At 60.5% G+C, this 20,518-nt stretch overlaps 3 protein-coding genes across 9 annotated transcripts in view; 1 reads left to right on the top strand and 2 right to left on the bottom strand.

Annotated features, from left to right (window-relative positions):
• Positions 1 to 9,752, top strand: part of Pdcd11 (programmed cell death 11) — a 41,112-nt gene extending 31,360 nt beyond the window's left edge. For 2 of the 5 annotated variants that reach the window (XM_021245605.2, XM_087185732.1), the window contains 11 exons: positions 1,903 to 1,959; positions 2,534 to 2,656; positions 3,294 to 3,416; positions 3,788 to 4,064; positions 4,167 to 4,286; positions 4,943 to 5,092; positions 5,291 to 5,541; positions 6,205 to 6,373; positions 7,249 to 7,402; positions 7,816 to 7,981; positions 8,990 to 9,752. In XM_021245605.2, coding sequence (XP_021101264.2) covers positions 1,903 to 1,959; positions 2,534 to 2,656; positions 3,294 to 3,416; positions 3,788 to 4,064; positions 4,167 to 4,286; positions 4,943 to 5,092; positions 5,291 to 5,541; positions 6,205 to 6,373; positions 7,249 to 7,402; positions 7,816 to 7,981; positions 8,990 to 9,161 — 1,762 coding nt within the window. In that variant the 3' untranslated portion in view covers positions 9,162 to 9,752. The remainder of the gene's footprint in view (positions 1 to 1,902; positions 1,960 to 2,533; positions 2,657 to 3,293; positions 3,417 to 3,787; positions 4,065 to 4,166; positions 4,287 to 4,942; positions 5,093 to 5,290; positions 5,542 to 6,204; positions 6,374 to 7,248; positions 7,403 to 7,815; positions 7,982 to 8,989) is intronic. The other 3 variants (XM_087185735.1, XM_087185733.1, XM_087185734.1) reach the window with 3 other exon arrangements.
• Positions 9,753 to 10,096: 344 nt separating this feature from the next.
• On the bottom strand, positions 10,097 to 15,164 carry Calhm2 (calcium homeostasis modulator family member 2). 3 transcript variants are annotated; one of them, XM_087185737.1, is made up of 3 exons: positions 14,603 to 15,164; positions 12,244 to 12,904; positions 10,097 to 10,966 (listed from the first exon to the last, which is right to left on the bottom strand). In XM_087185737.1, exons 2-3 carry the CDS (start codon positions 12,796 to 12,798, stop codon positions 10,553 to 10,555), a joined length of 969 nt encoding a protein of 322 aa, XP_087041863.1. In that variant the 5' UTR covers positions 12,799 to 12,904; positions 14,603 to 15,164; the 3' UTR covers positions 10,097 to 10,552. The 3 variants fall into 3 exon arrangements, with proteins under 3 accessions (XP_087041863.1, XP_021101265.1, XP_087041862.1); XM_021245606.2 differs by having other exon boundaries at positions 12,244 to 13,500; positions 14,603 to 15,115; XM_087185736.1 differs by having other exon boundaries at positions 12,244 to 12,958; positions 14,603 to 14,874.
• Positions 15,165 to 16,677: 1,513 nt separating this feature from the next.
• Positions 16,678 to 19,337, bottom strand: Calhm1 (calcium homeostasis modulator 1). The gene is made up of 2 exons (XM_004866482.3): positions 18,673 to 19,337; positions 16,678 to 17,160 (listed from the first exon to the last, which is right to left on the bottom strand). Exons 1-2 carry the CDS (start codon positions 19,222 to 19,224, stop codon positions 16,678 to 16,680), a joined length of 1,035 nt encoding a protein of 344 aa, XP_004866539.1. The 5' UTR covers positions 19,225 to 19,337.
• Between the last annotated feature and the right edge of the window lie 1,181 nt (positions 19,338 to 20,518).

The raw sequence follows: 20,518 nt of genomic DNA, 5'->3' as shown, positions 1-20,518 counted from the left end.
ACAGCCGGGCCCTCAAAGTGAGGGTGTGGTTTCAAGCAACATATTTATTCTTTTTATGACAGCCAGACCTATGAGTAGCATAAAATTGCCGTTTCCTTCATCTGTCAGATGTGCTAAATTATGTCGTAAATTATGTGCTAAAGGTAGACAGTCCCTTGGGGCCTTTTCCAGCTTGGCGGCTCTGGCGCCTGTTGTGAAAGGAGGACGCATCGTGGGAAAGGTTGGCACCGAGTGGCTGTGAGATGTTTTCCTCCTCTAAGATTCCACGCCGGCTGGCTGGCTCTCGTGCTGGCTTGTTTATTTGTTTGTTTTGAGACAGGCTCTAACTATGTAGTCAGATAGGTCTTGAACTCACGAAAATGGAGTGATTGTCCTGCCCAGCCTCCCAGCTGCCGGGATGACTGGTGTGCACCACACACCCAGCTAAGATTCTGTACTTTAAAAATATGATCAGGGGCTGGGGATTTAGCTTAGTGGTTCTGCTGCCTGCCTCGCAAGTGCAAGGTCCCAAGTTCGATCTCTGGTATCAAAAAAAAAATAAAAGATCCAGCCGGCCGAGGTGACGCCCGCCTGTGATCCCAGTATTCTGGGAGACCGAAACAGCAGGATTGCAAGTTTGAGCCCAGTCTGGGCAACATCGTGACTTGGTGAGACCCTGTCTTAAAATTAAAAAATGAAAAAGGGCTGGGGATGGATCCAAGTGTGAAGGTTAGAGGTTCAGTCCCCAGTGCCACAATGAAAACAGGAATAAAATAAAAAAATTTTTTAAATTATGACCTAGGGCAGTGATGGTGAACCTTTTAGAACTTTCAGTGATGCAGAGGGCCTGCTGTGGCACGTGTGCCGTGGGTTCGCCACCACTGACCTAGGCTACACACTACCATTGTAGGTGAGATGGTTTGGAAGCCCAGTAGAGTTGACCCCGTATTCCCTCTTCACAGCCTCCCTCCTCGGGCCTCAGTGAGCCTCGAACTGCTGTTTTGCATCTTAAGTAGCTCCCCTTGGTTATGGTCTCCGTGGTTAGTCTTTCCCTCCGAGGTCAGACACTTGACACCTAACATCTGAGCTGCACACGGTGACACACACCTGTAATCCCTGCAGTGTGGGAAGCTGGGGCAGGAGGATTGTAAGTGTGAGCCCAAGCCTGGGCAGCACAGCGAGACGATCTCAACATTTAGAACATAAAATTAAATGATAGGCTAGGGCTGTAGCTCCATGGGAAGGCCCTGGGTTCAGTTCCCAGCATTGCACACATACACACACAGTCCTGACACGGGGCTGCTCTCGTCCCGTCTCTTAAATGCGCGCTCCTCAGTTTATGTTAATGCCCGGTAAGCCCAGGAGTCAAAACGACACTGAGTGTGCCCGTCCTGCCATACACCTTGCCCACCAGCACAGTGCCCTGTGGAGCATCTGCTCTTTCCCCTTGTGGCCGTGGCCAGCTGGGAGCTGTTGCTGCTGGTGCCCAGCATCATGAGCAGGCACCCTACTAGTAGTGTATCTCTCGTCAGGAAAAGTTCGGAATCCAGGGAGGTTTCCTAGTGAATGTGTCACTTGCCTACCATTGTTAAGGCAAACGATCTTAAGCCATCCTGTGTCGGGGACCATCTGGATACACCACAGGGCTCTGCCACCTTCCAGAGGCGTTCGTGTCGCTTAGGGGCAGGGTTGGGTGCCATCCTTGGGCGAGAAGAGCAGCTAGTGCTATTGTTACTTGACAGACTGTTACACTGAGGCACAGAGAGGTGCTGTGAGTTGTCCAGATTCCTCAGCAGGTTTTCAGCAGAATGCAGGCACAGAACCCGGGTCTCATGTCTCGCTCTGGCCCGAGAGGAGGAAGCTAAGACTGGACTCTCCAGAGATGCTGACCAGAGTGTCCCTTTCTCTTTGCTCTCACTCCAGATGCTATGTCCTGTCCACTGCAAACCATGTATTGACTTTGTCACTGCGACTGTCCAGGTAGGTGTGAGTCTTCTGGGAAACAGAGCAGAGGACTCAGGATGGCGGGGGGGGGGGGGGGCTTTGCATCTGACATAGGCCCTGGACTTCCTGCTTCTCTTTTCTGCTCCATACTTCATACCCCGAGCCTCTTAGCAACTGGGTGGCAAAGGCTGGATGAGCCCTGTCACTGCAGGCCCTGGCTTCCCTGGGAGAGGCTCAGGCATCCGCCTGTGGGCCGTGGCGGCGAGGTGGTGGTGCTGGCAAGGGCAGGCGGCTGCGTGCCCAGGGTTCCGTGGTAGGGCGAGTGTGGCATGGGGGTCTTGGCCTGTGCCCACTTGCTCAGTGGGTGAAGGGGATACTTTTTAGGCCAGACTTTCAGTGTGATGCCAGTGTCTTGGTCAGCATCTCCGATTGTTCACAGCGGGGTCTTGCATACCAGGCCCTGGCCTGACAGGACTCAGGAGAGAGCAGCCCGAGCTCAGAAGATTGTGTCCTGAGGTTAGGGGCAGAGGTGTCTTCTCAGCGGGAAAGAGCAGTTCCTGCAGGGGACTGTGGGGCGTGGGAGTGAGGTTAAAGGTGTCCGTTCCCTCAGGACGAACCCTGAGACGAAAAGCAAAGTAGAAGACCCAGAGATCAACTCCATCCTGGACATTAAGGAGGGGCAGCTTCTGCGGGGCTTCGTGCGGTCCGTGGAGCCGAGCGGTGTGCTCCTGGGGTGAGTGGCCGGGCCAGGCCCCTGGCTTGGCCTGGCTCGGCCTGGCGTCTGCTGCCTCATCCACTCAGCTCTGACGTGAATGCAAAGGAAACAGAACTTAGGCATTCTCGCTAGTTTTTAAAATTCCAAGTTTTTAAATACTTTTTGAAAAGTTTTAAGTTGTTTTTGTTTGGTGCTTTGAACACGGAAGACGGCATGTCTGAGTCCCAGTTTCAGTTTGACCTGAACGTGGTTCTGGATTTTCTCTGGCTTAGCGTTTGATGGAGCTTTGTAAACGCTCTGTGCCGTCACACTGTGTTCCCAGGCTGGATGCTGCAGCCTGTCCGGTGCTCGCGCTTCCCCCGCCCCCACCCTGGCTGCACAGCTGGTGTGGGTCCTGGGCTGCGCTGAGACGGTCTCAGCTGGGAGGCGTAGTCTCGCTCACTGCCGGTCCTGGGGTCCGATCCCCAGCACACAGTCACATCTTCATGCTTGAAAATTCCTCTCAAGCCGCAAAGCCCACTTTGTCCTGCTGAGCCCAAGAGCTCTGCACGAGCATGGGTGCCGTCACCCTGGGCCCCTGCAGAGGCAGAGTCCCCGGCTGTGGCTGGGATCTGACCTGCCCATCACCGCCGACCTCCTGTCTGTCTCTTTCTAGCCTCGGGCCCTCGGTTGAGGGTTTGGCCCGGTTCTCACATGTGTCCCAGTGCAGCCTGCCCAAGAAGGGCCTCTACAGCAAATACCTCCCTGAAGGGAGGCTGCTCACCGCCAGGGTCTTGAGGTAGGTGCTTCTCTCCCACCCTCTATCCCTCTGTCTGTGGTGTGACTCCACCCCCTTTCTCTGGGAGCCCTGGGAGATTCCAAGGTAAACTTGAAGCTGAATGGTGTAGGGAGCCGGGCCTGCAGAGTTGCCTTGAATGAAAGGCCTTTGGACCCCTCCGCCCAGAAGAGATGAGAGGCCCAGAACAGATGTGGCCTCTCTTGCTGCGGGAGGAGCAGGCCCTCACAGCTGCACCCTGAATTGTGCGCCATGCATGGTCAAGCGTGCACGTCATGCCTGAGAACACCCACGGGCTCTGAGCTGGTGCTCAGTGCCGCAGGCCCTGAGTCTCTTCTGCCCTCACTTCCCGCCTCCCTCTCTGCCTGCTGTAGGCTAGACCCCAGCAAGAACCTGGTAGAGTTGTCCTTCCTCCCCGGTGACACTGGCAAGCCAGATGTGATGTCTGTCTCCCCGGAACTTCTGGTTCAGAAGCAAGAGGAGGACGTAGAGGTCAAGGAGAGGGACAGAAAGGGAGAAAAGAAGAGGAGTCCGAAAAGGAAAGAGAAGAAGAACCAGAAGGGGCAAGAGGAGGGGGAGCTGCCCAGCAAGGAGCAGGTCAGGGCAAAGCGGCCTGGCAAGCGGGAGCGCCTGGGCTCGGAGGGAGCGCAGGTGAGTCCGCCCGCGGTGGGCGCTGTGCATCACCTGGTCCCTCGGGTGTGGATGTGGAGGGGCGCCGAGGAGGCTCCAGGCCTTTCCCACCTGCCGTCACAGGAGAGCGCGAACAAGAGGCGGAAGAAGGCTGGGCCCCCGGAGGAGGAAGACAGTGGCGTGGAAGTGTACTATCGGGAGGGAGCCGAGGAGGAGGCGGCGGAGGCAGAGGTGCTGCCCACGGTGAGGGAAGGCCGGGAAAGGGAGCCCATGGCTTCCTCCTGGATAGCAGGGCTCCGGGCCCAGCCTCTTTCCTTACTTCCTGTAAACAGGAGGCAGGGCCCGCGCGGGCTCTGAGCTGCTGGTCAGCTCCTTGCGGATGGGACTTGTTAGCCCACAGAGGAGCTTACTTAAGAGTAGCCCCGGTCTGTGCTGGGTTGGCTCTGATTGAACAGGCAGGTGGGCAAACGCTTGGACGAGGCTTAGCCCCCTGGGGCTGTGTGCTCAGGAGTGGGAGCAGGCTCATCAGGCCGAGAGGACGGGGTGTGGGGCCTCCCCACGCCCCCAGTTCTGGTCGTCTCCATCCCAGCTCCGCTGTGCATCCCCGACTCTCACGTGCATAGCTGTGTCGGAGGTGTGTAAGACTCACCTTGTTACCAACATTCTCCAGCGTGGAGCTGGTCTGTGAGTCGGAGACTTACTGTAGTGTTGTTTCACTGGGGTATATCTGTGCATACTTAGCTTCGGGAAATCTAGATAATCACTTACAAAGGTAGTGTTTGTGTCACTGCCGCACAATCTCCCAGCGGACTGGGGCCCAGCCCGGCCTGGTAGGGAGGGGTCTCCTGTGGCAGGGTCTGCTCCTCCCGGGCAGCCTGAGCCGGGTGCTCTTCTCACAGGGGACGCTGACCAAGCCTGCAGAAGTGCCCCGGCTGCGACTCTCGTCAGGCTTCTTTTGGGACGTGGGGCTCGACACTCTGACCCCGGCCTTACCGCCCCGAGGAGAGAACTCCGACAGCGAGGAGGATGAGAAGCCACCCCACGCCACGGTACTGTTTTCTAGGGCTCTGTCCTTCCCTCGGGGACCCCTTGGTGCCAGGCTCTTGGGCCCTGTCCTGTCCTAGTGGGGGTGGCCCCTGGCCCCAGGGTGTGTAGAGCCCTGGACTCCCTGGCCAGCTCACCGTGGCTTCCACCACAGACCCCCCTGGTCTTTGAGGACCTCTGACTCACTCTTCCGCTTTCCATAGCAGCAGAAGAAAAGCAAGAAGGAAAGGGAGTTGGAGAAACAGAAGGCAGAGAAAGAGCTGTCCCGCATTGAGGAGGCGCTCAGGGACCCTGGGCGGCAGCCGGAGTCTGCAGATGACTTCGACCGCCTGGTGCTGAGCTCCCCCAGCAGCTCCATCCTGTGGCTGCAGTACATGGCCTTCCACCTGCAGGCCACGGAGATTGACAAGGCCCGGGCAGTGGCCGAGAGGGCCCTGAGGACCATCTCCTTCAGGTTCCTCTGTCCCCTGCTCTGGGCTGGGGTCTTTAGACTGTGACAGTGTATCGCCCCAAGTTCTGGCTTGCGGAATCCGCTGCTGTGGGGTCCTTTGTTGTAGGCAGGAAACGGCAGCTAGAGGAGCTGTGCCAGGGACCATGGTGACCAGGCTTTCTCTCAGAGGTGCAGCCATTTGTGAGACAGAGCTGCTTATTTATATTTCATGGGCCTCTTTACTGAAATAGCTATGGGTGGCTTTTACGAGTCTCTACACTTAACTAAGATACCCAGTTTGGAATAGAAGTAGAATGGGGAAGACAGCTGCACTTACTGGGTAAAACCCCAGTAGGTGGCCATTTTCCAGGCCACGTAGGGTCGGTCTCCCCAGCCTGGTGAGGGCAGAGAGCAGTCCGTTTCATTCCCTTAGTTTGGGGAGCAAATCCGACCCAAGAGTCTGCCTCTGCCCAGACCCCCGCCTGTTGTGATCTGAGGGCTTCCTTCCCAGGCATGGAGACACTAGGGGAGCCTCGGCCTGGCAGCTAGGGGTCGGGCCTGGGTTCCTGGTGCTGTGTGAGCTGTGGTGAGGGTGGGACCTGGGAGAAGGCAGCGGTGGTCGGGTGGGCCAGATCCTGGGCGGGAGCGGTTCCTGGGCTGAGCTGATGGGTCTTATGCTCTCCTCAGAGAGGAGCAAGAGAAGCTGAACGTGTGGGTGGCGCTGCTGAACCTGGAAAACATGTATGGCTCTCCTGAGTCCCTGAGCAAGGTCTTCGAGCGCGCCGTGCAGTACAACGAGCCTCTCAAGGTCTTTCTCCACCTGGCCGACATCTATGCCAAGTCCGAGAAGTTCCAGGTAGGAGGCCTGGCCTGGCAGCCGCCACCAAAGGCCCACACCTCTGGGGAAGGAGGCCCAGGGCTGCTGTCTCAGGGAAGGAGCCTGGATTCGGGTCCTGTCCTGCCCCAGGCCCAGCCTTCTGGGCCTGCGCCGCCTCATCTCTGTCTCCGCTGTGGGAAAGGAAGTGAGAAGCCACGCCTTGGAAGTAGGGGGACAGTGGCTCTGGTCTGCGTGCCTCGGGCCGCCGATGGGACATCGGACCTCGGAGGTCCTTTTCTCCTGTTCCCACTTATTTTTTGGGGGTACCAGGGATCAAACTCAGGACCTTGCGCTTGCAAGTCAGGCGCTGTGCCACTGAGCTAAATCTCCGGCCCTTTATTATTTTTTTTGAGACGGGGTCTAACTGTGTAGTTCAGGCTGGCCTTGAACTCACAGCAGTCCTGCCTCATGCCACCCTGCCCAGCCTCCCCATCATCCTTACACTCCTCATCCAGGGCCTGCTTGTTGTTTTGTTCGTTTGTTTTAACTGGGGATTGAGCCCAGACCTTTGCACAGAACTACATCTACAGCCCTTTTTTATTTTGAGACTTCTCTGAGTTGCTAAAATGCCTGGGCTGTGATCTGCCTGCCTCAGCCTCCCAGGGTGCTGGGATTATAGGCATGTGCCACATGCCTGGCTAGTCCAGGTCCTTCTTAAGGACCTGGGATTCGTTGAGAGATTCCCATGCTTTTCCCTGCTGCACGTCTTTCCTCTTCTCAGGCATCTAGAATTAGGCCTAGAGGGGGATGTGGCGTCAGTGAGCCCAAGTCTAGTTCTTGTGTGCACTGCGGCCTGTCTTCATTGCTGTCCCTCTCCAGTACCACCCCCCCAGCTCAGGCTGTCTTTCCCACAGGAAGCTGGGGAGCTGTATAACCGTATGCTGAAGCGCTTCCGGCAGGAGAAATCTGTCTGGATCAAATACGGGGCCTTTCTTCTCCGGAGGGGCCAGGCCGGGGCCAGTCACCGCGTGCTGCAGCGAGCCCTCGAGTGCCTGCCTGCCAAGGAGCGTGAGTGCAGGGCCCGGCCTTGGATGCACACGGCCCTGGCGTCTGCCTGGGAGTCCGGGCTGGTGTCTCCTCCAGGTGGTAGAGCCTGTGAGCTGGGGCAGTGTGCCTGCTCGTGAACACAGTGATGGGAGCTCCCTCCAAATGCTGAGCAGCTGCAAAAGATGGGAGGATTAGGAAGCAATCAGCGTGTACACTGCTGCCCTGGGACCTTGCCTCTTCCCGTTCAGAGGGGATGTGTCTGTGGTGCCCATTTGTGTGCTTAGCTCGGGTCCACCCCACTGTCCCCTTTGGGTTTTGTCCCTCTTGTCAGTCCTGGCCCCCCAAGTGCAGGAAGTCAGACTGGCTGCCCTGGGTCACCTGTTGGTGGGGAAGGCGCCTGTCGGCCTGCTGTTCTGAGTCCTCTCTCCCTGCAGACATGGATGTCATCACCAAGTTTGCCCAGCTGGAGTTCCAGCTGGGAGATGCAGAGCGGGCCAGAGCCATTTTTGAAAACATGCTGAGCACCTACCCAAAGCGCACTGATGTCTGGTCGGTGTACATTGACATGACCATCAAGCACGGCAGCCAGAAGGAAGTCCGGTGAGAGGGGAAGGCAGATGGGGTGGGGGTGGCACCAGAGGCCCCCAGGACTCTGGTTTGATTGGGTGGTGGCTTTGACACGGCCCCGCTGTGTTCGCTTCCAGCCTCTGGTCCCACTGTGGGGGTGGCCGGGCCTGGGCCTGGGGGTCAGAGTTGACACTTCCCAGCCCTGAGCATGCAGAGCCTTTGAGCATGATTTCGCTTTGTCCCCTAGCATTACTATAAGGCAGAGAGGGCTAGAGGAGGGTAGACTGAGGCCCGGAAAACACAAGCACTGGCCTGGGCCCTTCTGTGAGGTTCTTTTGGTGGTTGGGGGGTTGAGCCCAGGGCCTTTGCATTAGGCTACATCCTTAGCCCTTTCGAAAAAAAAATTTTTTGGCCGGGGATTTAGCTCAGTGGTTCTGGTGCCTGCCTTGCACCAGTTCCCAAGTTCGATCCCCGGTACCAAAAAAAAAAAATTTTTTATTTTTGACCAGGATCTCGCTAAGTCACTAGGTTCCCCAGGAGGGATTCAAACTTTCCATCCTCCTGGCTCAGCTTCCCAGCGTGCTGGGATTACAGGCATGGGCTACCGCACCCCAGGCCCTTCTCTCAGTTTTAAGCTTTGCTTCTCACAGATCCATACCTCATCGTGTGTCCCCATCCCAGAACCTTTGTCCTCATTCACTGGTAGCTTTAGGAATGGAGGTCTCTTGGCATCTCTGAGTGTCTGGTGCTGTTTTGGCAAGTAAGAGTGGTGTTGTCCCCCAGGGCCTTATAGGAGTTCAGAATGATGATAAAGGTGGGTGTGGGGGCTGGGCGTGGTAGTCCAAGCCTATTATTCCAGCACTCAGGAGGCTGAGGCAAGAGGATTGCCAGGACTATACAGCAAAACCCCATCTCCAAAAACAGGTGGCTGTGGGGCTCTTGGGTGATAGAGCGCCCTGGAGCCCAGGGGTGGGTGGGCAAGCTGGCCGGGACTCATGGGGCTGGGGCAGGAAGTAGCTGCTGCCCTGCTCGTCCTCACAGGGACATCTTTGAGCGGGTTATCCACCTGAACTTGGCCCCCAAGAAGATGAAGTTCTTCTTCAAGCGCTACCTGGACTATGAGAAGCAGCACGGCTCTGAGAAGGACGTGCGGGCGGTGAAAGCGAAGGCCTTGGAGTATGTGGAGGCCAGGAGCTCTGTGCTGGAGGACTAGCGGCCGGGGCTCTGGACAACTCTGTTTCTGCAGCACTCGCGGGGCGGGGCGGGCTGATTCCATCAGATGGAAAGAATCTGAGGCTGACGATTTGTACACCCTCTGTTCAGTTTATTTATTGGGAGGGGACAGTGCTGGGCAAGTGCTCTGCCCCTTGGGGTTTAATTCTTTGCATAGTTTGTTTTATGGACTGGTTTACGCCATCATTTTCCTTTCTGAGACTGCCCAGTGGTTGCAGGCAGCAGGATCTTGGAGTCCCAGGAAAACCAAGTATTCCTCCCTCAGGGCTTCCCTGCCTCGGTGTCCTACCCCAGGCAGGCTCTCAGTCGGCCAGTAGGGTCTGCAGGGCATAGGAGCCGGCAGTGTAGGATTCTGGGCATGGTCTCAGCTCAGCTGGTGCCGTTGGCCCTCCTGTGGAGGCCCAGGGGCTGCTGAGGAGGCTGCAAGCGTTGGCTTCAACTGCCTGATGACGGCTGTCCCAGGCCCACCCTGGCCAGTGACCTCCCCCTCCAAGTGGGGGACTGCCGAGTTCTGGGAGGCCAGCGCTCTTTTGGCCTGGTCCTGAGGGAATTAAAAGCTCTCTCTCCATGAGGAATGACTGCGTTACCTGCCAGGGAGCAGGGCGGGAGCAGGGAGAGCCAGAAGCGTGTGGGTGTGGTGGGGCAGCCAGGGCGGCACTGGGGCGGCTGGTCCTGAACCTCAGTGCTGGGTTGCGGGGCCTGGAAGGATCTTCTGCCTGTGACATACCTGCTGAGCTTCCCTCTGAAGGCCAGGCTGCCTCTGACCCGGACCAAATCAGAGCCCTCACCCCAGGGGTGCCCCTTCGTGGACACCTGGCATCACCTGCACGGCCACCACCCTGTGGTCCACTTAGCTTTGTCCGCTACCACAGGGCTTGGCCCTACCCACTCAGTCAGCAGACACCAGGCTAGCCCTTTATGGTAAGAAAAGCTTTATCAAAACTTAAATTTGTGAAATCAGGCCAGAGGCATACAAAAACGGCAGCTTCCCGGCAGTGCGCTGGCCAAGCCCATGCCCCTGCAGTTAGACACAAGTTTGCACGTGTGCTTCGTATACAAGGAGCCCGCTGTGGCTCTGCTCTGCTGGCCTGGGGCCTCTCAGCTTGGAATCCCACTGAAGACAGAGGCAACCCCTGCCACTGTTGGGTGTGGACCAGTTTGGGGAAGGCCCTTCCCTAAAGCTGAGCCAAGGGGGCTGGTGGCAGCAGGGTTCTTCAGACCTGAGAGTCCTCTTGTCAGCGGAGCACCTCACACTGAAACTGCACCCCAGCTTACTTTGTGTCCCTTCCCCTCACCTGTTTGCCTGGTGCTGACATTAGGGGGGTTCCGCTCGGGACCAGGTGGCTGTTTGCAAAGAGGCAGAGGTGGAGCTCAGGAAAGCAGGGCCATCTCCACGCTGTCAGGGGTCCTGCCGTTGCCTGCCAGGCCCTGGGCCCACTTGTGTAGGCGGCTGTAGAGTGGGAGGCCCTGGTTCTCACGGTACAGGTAGACGCCAGTGATGGCGTTCCACTGCGGCCGCGGCTGCGTGCCCTCCACTGGGAACTTGGCGACCAGCTCTTCATCGTCCTTGTTGAGAGCCACAAAGCCGAAGAAGCGGCGCACGTTGTTGGCAGCCAGCACCCTGGAGTGCACCTCGGCCGTGCGCTGGAAGAGCTGGTCCTCGTTGTTCCGGTACTGTGCCCAGTAGGCCTCTTGGCGGTAGCTGAGTGGTGAGCAGTAATGCTTGAGGCACTTGGTCAGGAACACCAGGACGGCCACCACGCCGATGAGCAGCCACCCGAAGAGCTGGCGGGGGACAGCAGGGCTCAGGAGGGACGGGATGGCCCGCCTCCCTGCCTGCTTGGCAGGAGGACACCCACCTTGGGAAGGGGATGGGGGAGGCAAGCCCTGTCCTGCCTTTCCTCCGTTACCTGTACTTCCTTGCCCATTTTTTGAGACAGGGTCTCGCTCTGGTTTGGGCTGGCCTTGAACCCATATGCAGCCCAGGCTGGCCTTGACCTTGCAGCGATCCCCCTGCCTCGGCCTCCCCCGTTCTGGCACTACAGGCGTGCACCCCCATACCCATCTTCTTGCCCTGCTTTTAGACCAGCTCAAGCCTGGAGTATAGCTCTGGCTTGTGTGAGACCTGGGGTCTGGTCCCCAGCACCACATGTTCAAACCAGCTCAAACTGCCAGGTGCAGCTCAGGCCCTCCCAGGAAAATCAGGGCCCTCTGAGAGCACCCCCCCAATCCTTCAGGACTTGGTTCCTGTCACACCACTGCCACCTGCCTCGTTTTGAGGTGTGCTTGCCTCAAATGCCTGGACAAGAGCCTGCTGAAGGTGGGGCTGCGGAGGGCCGATTGCTCTGTGCGGAGCTCTGTGGGCATTTGGGTGGCACCAGGTGACACACTGGCTGTGTCCACCACCTTCCATCTCCGGTGCTGTCACCAAGCGTTTCTCTGGCTGCCTAGGTGTCTTGTCCCCCCGAGAGGAGAGGCCTTGTACAGACTCAGGCGCCTTCCCGTCTCCTCACCTCAGGGTGCTAAGCTCACCCCTCAGCTCAGGTTTGCGGCCATTACCTGACTCTGGTACCGGGGCCTCCACACCGAATGCAGCAGAGACTGCTGTTAGGGTCAGGCAGCTGCAGCCCCAGGCCCACAGGCCCACCCTGCCCGCCACCCCGGGGGCTCCTATCGAAGCCAGCAGCACTACAGGCTGACCGGCTAGTTCTGGCTGCTACACAGCCACACCACCAGCTCCGTGTTCCTGCGGTGGCTTGCAGGGCCCTGTGCTCAGACGCCAGGTTGGGCCTGTGCGTGATTGGGGTCAGAAGTTCCTTTCTTGTTAAACCCAAGCCCAAAGTTGGAGCTCAGGGCGGAGTGTGCTCGGCATGGCCAAGGCCCAGAGCTCACTTCCCAGCCCCAAACTCACTTGGGACTAGATGGACCCTTGCCTACCACGCTCCCACTCAGGCCAGCCAGCTCTGCTGTGTGGCAGTCTGGTCACAGCTTTCCCAGAAACCCAGCACCTCTGCCCAGCTGCACCAGGGAGTAAAGACGTTCCCCTCAGCCCAGAAGCTTACCTGGGACTCGTACTTGAGCCTGCGGCTGACCTCCTCCCGGAAGCCTGACAGCTTGGCAGGGCCCTCCCCGCAAGGGAACCTGGCCAGAATCTCAGTGGCATGTGCTGGCGGGAAGCCCTCCTCCCCAGCTGTGAGCGAGGAGGGGTCCACGAACTCGCTGAGAGCACAGGCGTAGGCCTCCCCTCGAAGCAGAGAGATGACGGACCATGTGATGGGGGCCACGGCCGCACGGCCTAGGATGGAGCTCAGAAGCAGGAAGTTGGGAGCAGCCGAGCAGTTCTTGGTCCTCCGATACTGGCACTCAGTAACCAGATTCCATGTGTGGTTATTGAGGACAATGCCGATGAGGAAGAGCGCCAGGGCGGGCACTCCAATGGCTGTCAGCCCGTACAGGTAGTTCCGGGCCGGGGAGCAGGGGCAGTGGAAGGCCACCACCGAGAACAGCTCCTGGCTGCCCACTGTGCCCAGTGCCACCAGCCCATTGAAAATCATCACATCCTTGCTCTTGAAGAAGAGTGACAGGAAGCGGAAGTTCTCTGCGATCAGGGCAGCCATGGTGGTGGTGGGTTGGGACGGAGTGCAGGAGAGAAGGCAGAAGCGGGTGGGGTCGATGGCTCCTGGTGGGACTAGGAAGGCGTGCACGCCACAGGCCACCTGAAGGCTGGGCAAAGTCGAGCCATTTTATCACCTACAGCGGCTGGCCCGGTGCTTCCTGCTGAACAGGACAACATAAATGCCTTCTCGTGAGCACGGAGGCTCAGGAGGATGCCTCTGGAAGGAGCCCGGGCCAGGAAGCCGTGGTAGCAACTGTCAGTGAGTGCTCCCCATCCCTAGGCTGCCCCACCCAATGCCCAGGGAGGGGCAGATGTCCCAGGTGCGCCACCAGCTGGAGTCACAAGTGACAGCTGGACTCAGACGCAGGCTTCTCTGCCTCACAAACTTCAGGCCTTTCCTGCCACTGTTCTCTCAGGGCAACGGTGAGGGTGGCCCTGTGGGAGCCAGGTGGTGCTATGCTCTGAGAGGCCTGGGACTATCTGGGGAGTGTGTGACAGGTATCAGAGCCGGAGTGGCTGTCCTGGTATATGAGGGACAGACTGGATCCTGGGCGGTGAGGAAGGGGGCTTCCAGTCAGTGGTGAGCCTGGGGGCCTCAGGCCTCATTTTGGAGACCTCAGGGTCTCAACACACTTCAAGTCCTCTCTGGGCCTCAGTGTGCTCATCTATGGGAAGCAGACAGGTCCTGGTCCTTGCTGTCTTCCTAGGAGTGATGGAAAATAAATGATGCCTAGTAATTGCCCAACTTGTGAGGGAGGCCCTGCATTTCTCTCCCCGTCAGGTCTTCAGAGAGCAGGCAGGACACAAAGTCTCAAGAGGATAAAGTGCTTTGCTTGAGGCCGTACAAATATAGAGGTCGCTGGCCACGACTCATGACCCAGACCCAAGGAGACTCGGGAAGGGACCACGTGGTCGCTCCACTTTCTTTCTGCTACTCCCCTTGCCTTCAGGACCCTGCCCCATCCAGCGGCTCCCAGCATCCTCTGCTCCTCCGAGCTCCCGGCCTGGGAGCTGCCCCACTAGCTCGCTAACAACAGGAAGCCCTGAGAAGACTGGGCCCGGCCCACCCACCATCACTTCCGGAATTGTCCTCACGGGTGGTGGTCGCCTGCAGTCAGGCAGAGAGATGGCCAGGAAGTGGCCATGGCCTCAGGCTACTGCAAAGCTGGGCCCAGCTCCCTTCCTAGGCTCCACCCACGTAGCCAGAGAGGGTGCGGTCCCAGGTCCTCCCCATCCCAGGATGGAAAACAGGACTCCCCGGGCTTGAGGAGCCAGGCAGCAAACCGATGTGGAGGCCTGCGGCAGGTCAGCCTGTGCCGGCCTCTACCCGACCTGTCCTGCTCTGCCAAGGCCTCCCATGGCCCCGGCAGGGCCGTGTCCGGCCCCTGTGCCGTGCCCTGGGAAAGGGACTCGCTTACGTTTCTGAAGAGAAATGGTCTCTTCTCCCCTCTTCCTTCTTGGTTACTGGGCACCTACTTAGGTCCCTGTGGGCGCCCCGGGCCCATCCACCCACCCAAAGTGGGGTGCGGGATGGCTGGACAGGGCGGTGATCAGCAGAGGACGATCAGGCCACTTCCACGACTCGTGCCCGGGACTGGCTGCTACCAGTGAGCGGGGTCCTGGGGCCCTGGGGCCCTGGTGAGGCCCGAGAGAGCCCCACCCAAGGGGGCAGGGCTCCCAGCTGGGGTCTCTCCCGGGGCAGCCCCTGCCCGAGCGAGGGACTCCCCTCCAGCCGCAGTCCCTCGGGCTGCCCGCTGGCCCGGCCGAGCCCCACTCCGGGCCCACCAGGGAGGGGCCCTCCTTACCTGGGCAGTGGCGTGCGGCGTGTGGCCTGGCCTCTGCGGGCTGGGTCCTCGGGCGGAGACTCCCAGCGGCGCGCCCCAAGGGTCCCTCTGCCTGCCCTGCTCTCTGCTGCTGGCTGCACGGGATGGGATGTTTGAGACCAGCAGGGCCTGGGGCTGTCTTCTCCTGTTTGACGTCTAGGCGTCTACAGACACTTTTAACTCCATAAAAGAAAGCCAGTGGGACGGAGCGGAGCGTGTGCGCGCCATCCAGGGGGAAAACAGCCTCTCGCAGCGGGGGCGGAGGGAGGAGGGAGGAGGGAGGAGGCGGCGGGGCGGCGCGGCGCGAGGGCAGGAAGTGGGGAAGCGGGTTCTGGTTCCCAGCTGCTGTCCCGGCCCACGGCCCACGGCTGTCGGCGCTGCTGGCGCCCGGTCCGGACTTCCCCCTGGGGTGGTGGGCGCCGAGGGAGGGCCTCAGCAGAAGCCGGCAGGGCCCCCGGAGACCTAGCCTAGGCCGCCCTCCGGGGCCCTGTGCGTGGCTCATGGGGCAGAGGCTGCTGGAAGGAGCCCGGGCCGGGGCAGGGAGAGGGGGCCAGGCCCCGCCTGCTCGGACGTCTCCCTCCCAACACCCCGCCCCGGCTGAGCATCCCTCCAAGAGGAGAGGATCTGGCCGAGATTCAGCTCACTCCCGGGGCCGCCTGGGTCTCTGGACGGCTGACAGGGAGGGGAAGTTGGGACTCTGAAGGGAAAGGGACCAGTGTTTTCTTCAGGTCCTGCCGCGCGCCAGGCACAGTCCGCTCCTTCCCTGAGAGCCGCGCCCTCATCCTCCCGTCCCGAGAAGTAGGACTGTAACCCACTCCGCAGAAGGCGCAGAGCTGCAGCTCCGAGGTGCGACCGTGCCGTGCCTCGACCCACGGTATAACCCTTTCCTTCCCGCTGCCGCCCCTCCTGCCCTGGCTTCCGGCCCTCACTGCAGCCCCGCAGGCTGGGGGCTGGGCGAGGACAGCGGCAGGCTGCCCAGACCAGATGGGCCGCGCGTGGGTGGAGCCTGTGTGGACCTGGCTCCTCCTCCGACGAGCAGTAGCCCGGTCTTTCTGTTCCTCACAACTCTGTGCGCTCCCGGGGGAGGAAGAGGGGAGCCCTTGATGCAGATGTGAGCAAGCGTCAGCCACCAGAAGGGCGAGGTGGGTGCCCTTATCCCCAGAAGGGAAACTGAGGCATAGAGGAAGAGCCTGGCTGGCAACATGGTCTGGAAGTGGTAGAGCTGCCACCGCCACCCTGAAGTCTTAAGTGGTGTCCACTCCGGCAGCGATCCTCACCTCAGGCTCCCTCCCGGGTGGGTCCTTGAGAAGTGGGAGATTTCTGGAGCCCTGGGCCTAGCCCGGTTTCCCTGAGATCTGGGTGTGGTCGCCAAGAACCCCCCTCAGAGGCCTCGTACTCGGAGCGGCCGTGACCATGTGACCAGTCGGGCTTCCCGACTGGGGCTGGCTCTCCGCATGCTTCATTATGGCCCTCCTGGCCCTACTCAGCCTCACCCAGAGGCTCTGACCAAGATCCAGAGAGCTGATGGCCTCCCACCCCTGAGCCTCGGGGAGGAGAGATCTTCAAAAGTCACAGACAAGGTTCCCAGGTGTGGTCGTGCCCACCTGTAATCCCAGCACTCAGGGAGCCTGAGGCGGGAGGATCTTAAATTCAAACCCACCCTGGGCTATTTAGTGACTTAGGAAATTCCTGTGTCAAAATAAAAAAGTGCTGGGGTTTTAGTAAAGGCCTTGGATTCAATGGCCAGGACCAGGAACAAATTAAGGAGAAAAAAAGTGACAGGCAAGAAGGAATCCGGGGCACACCAGGCTGGGAGGCCGGAGAGGAGAGGTGAGTCAGGGCACAGCCAGCCCCTCTGGGAGGGGAGGCAGGTGCCTCCCTGTGCTGCCCCTCCAAGTCAGCTCTGACTGCCTAGTGCTGCTCAGGGCAACTGCCCCAGGGTCCCAGGGCCTCCGGGCGTCCGGCTGAGGCTGAGGCCCTGCCAGCTCCTGGTCTCCTTGCTCACGGTGCCTGGGGATGGGGGCTGCCGGGAGCCTTTGTTCTGTGTGGCTCCAGGGTCACACTCTGCTGAGGTAGGTGGCCACTTCCCTGCGTGGGGCCCGGGACCCGCCCCCCGCCCAGCCATTGCCCAGCAGTGGCTCCTCCTGGCCCAGGTGCAGAGGTGGCCTGCACTCGTGCCAGCTGGTGAGCAGCCTGTTCATGGTGCCCTGGTCAGTGATGCCTCGAAGCTTGTCCTTTTCCTCTCCTGCGCCGTCAGTCGGGCTGTGGGGCCCGGAGGCTGCGGTGGCGGTGGCCAGGGCCCCGTGGGCATGGCCCAGCTCCAGGTCATGGCTCACAGCCTCGAAGAACTGCTGGATGCAGACCTTGGCAAAGGCCTTGGCGTGCTCCGTGCATGTCTCATCGAAGAGCTTGCGCTCAATGTCAATGTAGTGGGACCAGTACTTGCTCTTGAGGAAAGCTGCCTGCGTGAAGCAGGGCCGCACCGAGCGGACCACGAAGGCCAGCAGCGTGGTCAGCAGCACAAAGGACCAGCCCAGCGCCTGCAGGGATGGCGGTGTCAGCAGGCCTGCCCGCCCTCCCAGCCTGCCCAGACCCTCATGGCACTCTTGGGCCTTTATACCTGACAGCAAGCCCTGGACAAGTGGCTCCTCGCTTGGCCTCTGTTTCCTTGCCTATGAAACGGGCACATATGGACCCACCTCACTGGAAAGATGTCATTCCCGGGGCAAGAGACTCAGTACCTGGGGGTTAAGTCCAGAGCGAGGGGCGAGGCTATCTGGGTGTGAACCCTGTCTCCGCTCACTACTGGCCCAGGAGCAGAGCCTCTGACTGCTGTGCCTCAGTTTCCTCACCTGTAGAATGGGTTCCTGTGAGATGAACTCAGCATCCTGTTCTCCAGCTGTGAGCCATTATCACGTCCATAGAGCGTCCTTCCTTGACCTGCCCAGGCCACAGTGGCCCTCCCTATCCTGATCTCGGCTCCCCTCCTTTGGTCCCCGGCACCAACAGTACCAGGTGGGCACCTGCTCTGTTGGGAACCAGGCTGGGCCCTGGGGACCCAGACCCAAACCCAATAAGCGCTCAGACTCTGCCCAGAAGCACTGGCCATGTGGGTGGGCTCAGCTCTGTGCTGCCCCCCCAGTTCGGCTGTGCTTGGGGTTGGCCCCCAGGTGCACAAATGAGAGAAGCACTCGGCAGATCACCTAGGGGACAAGGAAGAAAGGCAAAGGCCTCCGGCAGGGGCCAGGCAGGGGCCAGGCAGGAGCTATGGACACCTGGTCTCGGGGCTCCCCCAGCAGTGAGCCATGAGCAGCCCAAGGGGCTGCGTCTCCATCTCCTCCTGGCTCAGCTGATGCCAGGGATCTGATTTTCTGTGGAAATTTCTGGATTTTAGATGAAACCAAGTTGACTTCAGAGTTCAGTTGCTGGAGGCAAAATGAAACTCGCCTGGGGCCTGGGGCCTGGAGCCTTTCTGCTCACGGGGTGGGGCCCGCTGGCCCTTGCCCAGGGCCTGGCATGACTGGACAAGCACCCTGGGGAGAGGAGCAGGTCTGGGAGGACTGGACACTCAGTGGGACTTCCAAGAGGGCCTCTGGCTGGTGACAGGGAGACCTCAGCCGAGGCAGGGCTCTTTGCTCACGGAGCGGTTGCTCGCATTCCTCCTGCCCTATGGGGCTGGCCCAGCTTCCTGCTCCCTGCCCAGCAGCGGAGAGCAAGTGCCAAGTGGTCCTCAGGTTGCATCCCAGCAGTGTGGCTCCCCCCAGGCACCCAGACCCCCACTCCCCGCTCCCCAGCCAGCAGGTGCTGGCTGGGGTATTTGCCAGGGAAATGTACCCAAATGGCCTGGCCACCCACCGACCTCACCCAGGCCTAAAGCTGGAACAGGAAAAGGATGCAAATCCCCTGCCTCTGAGCTCAGAGCTGAGGCTGGAGGAGGTGGGACAGCCGAACTGTCGGGTGGTCGAGGGCCTGCCTCGCATGACCACCCTCTCCACCAGGGGAGGCCTGCCCAGGGTGCCATCCGTCTGTCTGTGAGGAGGCTTGGCCCTCACCTGGGAGATGCAGCGCAGGTAGCGCACAGCCACCTCGCGGGCCAGCAGCCAGTCGCCGTCATAGATCTCTGGGCAGGGCACCCGGGCCAGCAGGCGGGCGAGCTCAGGAGCGGGCAGGCCGGGCGCCAGGCTGCCGTTGCCCAGTGCTGCCACTGGCACAGCGGTGCAGAAGGCGCAGAGAAAGCACTTGCCGTCCAGCAGGGTGACGGCCACCCAGACCACGGGAGCGATGAGGGCGCGCTGCGCCATGGAGCAGAACATGTAGCGCAGGACGGCAGGGTCCTTGGCCCGGCGGCCCAGGGGCCGCTTCCACTCCTCGGCCAGCATGGACACGTTGTTGTTCATGACCAGGCCGAGCAGGAAGAGCACCAGCGGTGGTGCCAGCAGGATGCCCGCACTGTAGGCCGCGTTGTAGCCCGGCAGGCAGGGGCAGTTGAAGTCGAAGGCGGAATACATCTGGGCGCTGGCCAGCGCCATGATGCCGCACACACCGTTCATGAAGGACTCCTGGTTGGACTGCAGGAACTGGAAGATCATCCGGAACTTGTCCATGGCGCCCGCAGGCTCGGCAGCCCTGCCACCTCACCTCGGCCTCTGAGGTGGCTCTGGCGGCCCATCCTGCCCACGGGGTGCCCCCTGCATGATGCGGCCCTCCCGGCTGGGCTGGCAGGCTCAAGGTGGGGGCCAAGTTACTGTCGCTTGAGGCCCCTCCCAGTCAGGTGCGGCCTGAGCGAGAGCGAGCCAGAGGGTGCAGCCCAACCCTGGCGCCCCTCCCCAGCTCTCCACCCTCCCCAGCTTCCTCCCCAGCCTGAGTGCAGTGGGGGAGGCCACACCTGGTGGGGACCAGCTCTCCCGGGAGTGGGGGAGGAGAGAGAGGCTGGCTGGGCACAGGCAGGAGAGGCGCTGCTGGGCTGGAGAGGCCACTGCCGAAGCAAGCATGGTGCTGTCCTGCAGCCTCCCCTGCTGGGCCCGTCTGGGACCCAGGGGCTCCTGCGTGTGCTGGTGGTGGGGCCAGAGCTGGTGCTGTGGGCCACAGTGGGGTGGTGCAGGGCAGGAGGAGGTAGAGTTAACCCGGCCACAGCATGGAGTGAGATGCCCTGGATTTGGGCTCTAGCACTTGGATTGGACAGATTGCCTGGGCCAGGAGCCACTGCCTGTGAGAATCAGGCACCTGTGTGTCCAGCCCGTGTCTCCGTGGGTGCCCCTGTGTCTGTGGGCTGTGGACAGCAGACTCCTTCCTGGCTTCACCTCCTGCCTCTACCTCCCCAGCTCACAATGTGAAGGGGTGTGGCAGTGGGGGACCAGCCTGGCGCCTGGAGTCTCCGCAGGGCCAGCAGGGTCAGCCCTGAGGGCCTAGCCTGGGCGCCCTCTGATGTCAAGGTTCTCCTAGAAGGGCAGAGCAGGTCTGGCTCCAGCTGATGGCTCCTGTCTGGGGCAGGGCACTAACGTGGGGCTGACAGAGCCCTGATGGGGTGTAGTGTGGGGTGGTGGCTCTGTTCCCCAGTGTTTGTGTCCAGGTGTGAGTTTGCTGGTGCTGGCTGCGTATGTAGGTGTGGTGTGCAGCCACACGTGTGGTCTTTGTGAGCTGATGCTGGCCTGGCTGCCCCAGTGAGGAACCCGGTGCCAGGCCCTTCACGGGCATCGTAGACACACCGCTGCGGGATGGGTCCCACTGCCCCCACTTCAGAGGTCGGGCTGGGGCTCAGAGAAGTGAAGCTATCAGCTGAAGCTTCCCAGCTGTGAGCCCCAGCTAACCCTCTTGTGGGGTAGGAGTGCAGGGTGGAGGGAGCTCAGGGAATCGGCTTGTCTCTTTTTCGGCTTCCCTCCTGTTCTTTGAGGCCAGGAG

Source organism: Heterocephalus glaber, unplaced genomic scaffold (assembly GCF_053883595.1).
Source record: "Heterocephalus glaber isolate CG9 unplaced genomic scaffold, H.glaber_assembly_v1.0 deba00001498, whole genome shotgun sequence".
Lineage (NCBI taxonomy): Eukaryota > Metazoa > Chordata > Mammalia > Rodentia > Bathyergidae > Heterocephalus > Heterocephalus glaber.
This window is presented reverse-complemented; position numbering and strand designations above follow the sequence as displayed.